Below are 3,520 nucleotides of genomic sequence, written 5' to 3' on the forward strand. Positions count from 1 at the left end.
TCAGTTGAGATCATCTACGTGAAAGCGCTTAACAGAAATCCAAAAGCACTCGATGAATGAAATGATTTTTAAAACCATTAAGGAAGACTCAGAAATATAATGTGATCTATACATATGTTTGTTCCTTCATTAAATGAACTCATCAAGAGTTTAAATATGTGCAAGATGATCACCTGTTATGCAAGTCACCGTAGTTTGCACATAATTGTTTATGATTCCTCTTGAAGTGACTTTCTGCTTCCAATCAAAGCTGAAGAACTCCACCTAAAAATGTTTTTCTGCTCAAAAGCTCTTTTTTATTACTTCCATGTTTTGAGCCTTGTTCCAGAAAGCTGAGGTTTCTCCAGGTCTGACTGCGAATCAGTGAGACATTGGTGCCTCTTTCTTCAGTGCTTCTAGCAGGCCTACTGATAAGCTCCCTAGATGAGATACACTGCATAAAAAAATGGTGCCCAAACAACAGCTTTAAGTGCCTGCTAGATCTCTGTTCTTTCAGAAGTCTCTCTCCACCTATCTCTCCACTAAAGATGGACTTAAAACTAAAAGATTGTGAATTTTGGTACAGTCTCCATGGCCAGGTCCCAGGGCTGCTGGACTGGGACATGGGGAATGAGTTATTTCTGCCTTGTATTACAGACCAGTGCTCTTTAGCTGAGCAGATCCTTGCCAAATACAGAGTCCGAGTAGTGAAGCCCCCAGAGATGCCTCAGAAGAGGAGACCCAGTCCTGATGAAGATGGTCCTCACTGTGAACCCAATCTGTGGATGTGGGTGGACCCCAATATCCTGTGCCCCCTTGGCAGCCAGGAGGCCCCAAAGCCCAGTGGAAAAGAGGATCTGACAAACATTTCTCCTTTCCCTCAGCCCCCACTAAAAGATGAAGAGTCTAACTGCTCAGAGGACAAAGTGGTAGAGTCTCTGCCATCTTCCTGCAGTGAGCAGTCTCCTTTACAGAAGCAGGGTATCCATTCCCCCAGTGACTTTGAGCCCACAGAAGAGGAGGCTGAGGAACAAGGGGACAACTCCCTCCAGTCCCCTGAAAGGAAGTGCTTCCAGAGCCAAAAACTATTGCAAATCAACAGCCAAGAGAAGTCCTGGCAAAGGCCCCCTCTCAATTGTAGCCACCTTATTGCCCTAGCATTAAGAAACAGCCCTCACCGTGGCCTCAGTGTGCAGGAGATCTACAATTTCACCCGACAGCATTTCCCCTTTCTCTGGACAGCTCCGGATGGCTGGAAGAGCACCATTCATTACAACCTTTGCTTCCTGGACAGCTTTGAGAAGGTGCCAGACAGCCTTAAGGATGAAGATAATGCAAGACCTCACTCTTGCCTTTGGAAGCTCACTAAGGAGGGGCACCGCCGCTTTTGGGAGGAGACTCGTGCCTTAGCCTCTGCTCAAAGGGAGAGAATCCAAGAGTGCATGAGTCAGCCAGAGTTGTTGACCTCTCTCTTTGATCTTTGAAATACCACTGCTCCTTTTTGGAACACTGCCTTCCTTACTGTGCCTACTTATCCCCTGACATTCATTAATCTCTAAACCGGTTGGTGCCAAGCCTGCCTTTAGCTACTGTTACAATAATGGTGTTAAGTAAAGTTAGAGGTGGGTACAGGGGAGACAGAACTTAAATCCAGGTGGAGAGTCATGGAAAGTCGCATGAGGAGAGTGGCTGTTGTTCCACATTTTGAGCAAAGGAAGAAAATCCTAGAAACAATGGCATAGAAACTAAGGAAAGAAGGGTGTGTTTTGTGAAAGAAAGGGATTTTGTTTATAGAGAGTATTTTCACACATGAAAGTGAACAGTGGAATATAAAGCATAAAAGGCAGGATGGAGCCAGGCCATAGAGAACCTCGAGTGCCATGTGAAGAGAATTTAACTTGTGATGGAGAATCAAGTATCCCCCTCTACCATTCATCAGCTACATCTCCTTTTTAAGTAACCCATTTTATCCTTCAGAACCTCACTTTTCTATTTCTGACCCTGGACTTCTAAGCCTTGTTTCTTTGTCATCCAATTCCAATATTGACAAATAATTCTAAACAGCTACTTTTAGTTTGCATGTTGAGCCTCGTGTGAAATATTCCTGTATTAATCCCAAGTCTTTTGATGATAAAGCTTTATTTTCCATTCTTTTTAGTTCTCAAGATTTTATTGAGGATATGCTAATGTGTCAAGGTCCATCTTAGATGCTGAGGATAAAAAGCTGAGGGATACTAGTGGGAGACATATTTATAATGTAAATATGATGGAACAGTTGTGAGAAATTGATATGGAAATGGGGAGACATTCTTCCTGGGAAAGACATGGAAAGCATTGGAAAAAATACATTTTGAGCTAGTTTTGAAGAATAAATAGAAATTTGCTGGGTAGGTAAACTGGAGTGGATGCATTACAGAGGCAACGTGAACAAAGTGGATGGAGTGTTTGGGGGAATGGCATGAAGTTCAGCGTGGCTTAACTACATGAGGACCGTGAGTGACTAAGAGGAAACTATTAGGTGTTTGGACTTCATCTTGTGGGTTTTTGGGAGCCAAGAGACATCAGTGGTGTTTTGCTAAAAAACAAAAAAAGAAACAAACCATCAGCAACAACAAACACTACAGTATTTGTTTTTCTAATTTCAAAATTATCTTTAACATCTTTTCTATGCAAATAACCTTTTGTTTATCAGATTTAAGCATAGCTTTTTGCTTCAACGATGTTATCAAATATCCAGGAGAAAATAGACTTTTAGGTATAAATTTAGTTGCAAAACCTACGTAGTGGGGGTACAAAAACGCCTGTAAGCTACAAAAGCAATTAATTCAATATAATTGTAACTATTTTGAAAGTTCACATTTTTGTAATGATCTATTATAGCTCATGCAAAATTGTATATTTAGGTTAAACCACAAAACAATGTATGCAAACTAGTTTTTGAAAAAAAATGTAAATGCTACTTCTGTATCACAAGGCAAAGTCCAAGTTAAGAGAATACCTTGGAATTAATAAAATATTCAGCATAAAAGTAGTCACCATTTGCTTCTCATTTTTCTCCCAGATTAACACCAGTAAAAGAGCAGGATGTGAAATTAATAAGACTATTTTTATCACAAACTACACTTCTAATATGCCTAGTCTGTAAACTTCTCAAACAAGACAAACTTTCATTTTTAGAACTAGACCTGGATTTTTCTGCTGCAACCTGGTACCTCTGAGCTTTGAACTCTATTCAGTATTTTCTGATCCTTATTTCTGCTCTCTGGTTGCATGAAAAAAACCAGTGGCTGGATATGGTGCTTCTTGAGTAATGTCAGATGATCCAGATATACCCTCAGAGGAACTTTTTTAAAAACTATAAATTTCTGTAATCGAGTGCAAAATAAAGGAAACTTGAGATGCTTTATTCAGCTTCCAATTTCTGGGAGCCTTAAGAATCATAAGAATTCTGGATAACAAAAGAAAATAAGACAGTGCTTATAGAGCTTGTTCTGCCGTATTTTTTCTTTTTTTTAATTTAATTTTATTTTATCTTATTATT

The 3,520-nt window shown here is 39.9% G+C and overlaps 1 protein-coding gene across 1 annotated transcript; it reads left to right on the top strand.

Moving 5' to 3' along the window:
* The first annotated feature begins 215 nt into the window (after positions 1-215).
* Positions 216-3,007, top strand: FOXR2 (forkhead box R2). Its single transcript, XM_032148289.2, has one exon. The coding sequence runs from the start codon at positions 528-530 to the stop codon at positions 1,461-1,463; it is 936 nt and encodes a 311-aa protein (XP_032004180.1). The 5' UTR covers positions 216-527; the 3' UTR covers positions 1,464-3,007.
* The last annotated feature ends 513 nt before the right edge of the window (positions 3,008-3,520 follow it).

This window comes from Hylobates moloch, unplaced genomic scaffold, assembly GCF_009828535.3.
Source record: "Hylobates moloch isolate HMO894 unplaced genomic scaffold, HMol_V3 SCAFFOLD_2926, whole genome shotgun sequence".
Taxonomy (NCBI): domain Eukaryota; kingdom Metazoa; phylum Chordata; class Mammalia; order Primates; family Hylobatidae; genus Hylobates; species Hylobates moloch.

What these genes read in the sequence shown, in the direction of transcription:
- FOXR2 (XM_032148289.2), top strand. Translation starts at nt 528, where the DNA reads ATGGACTTAAAACTAAAAGATTGTGAATTTTGGTACAGTCTCCATGGC.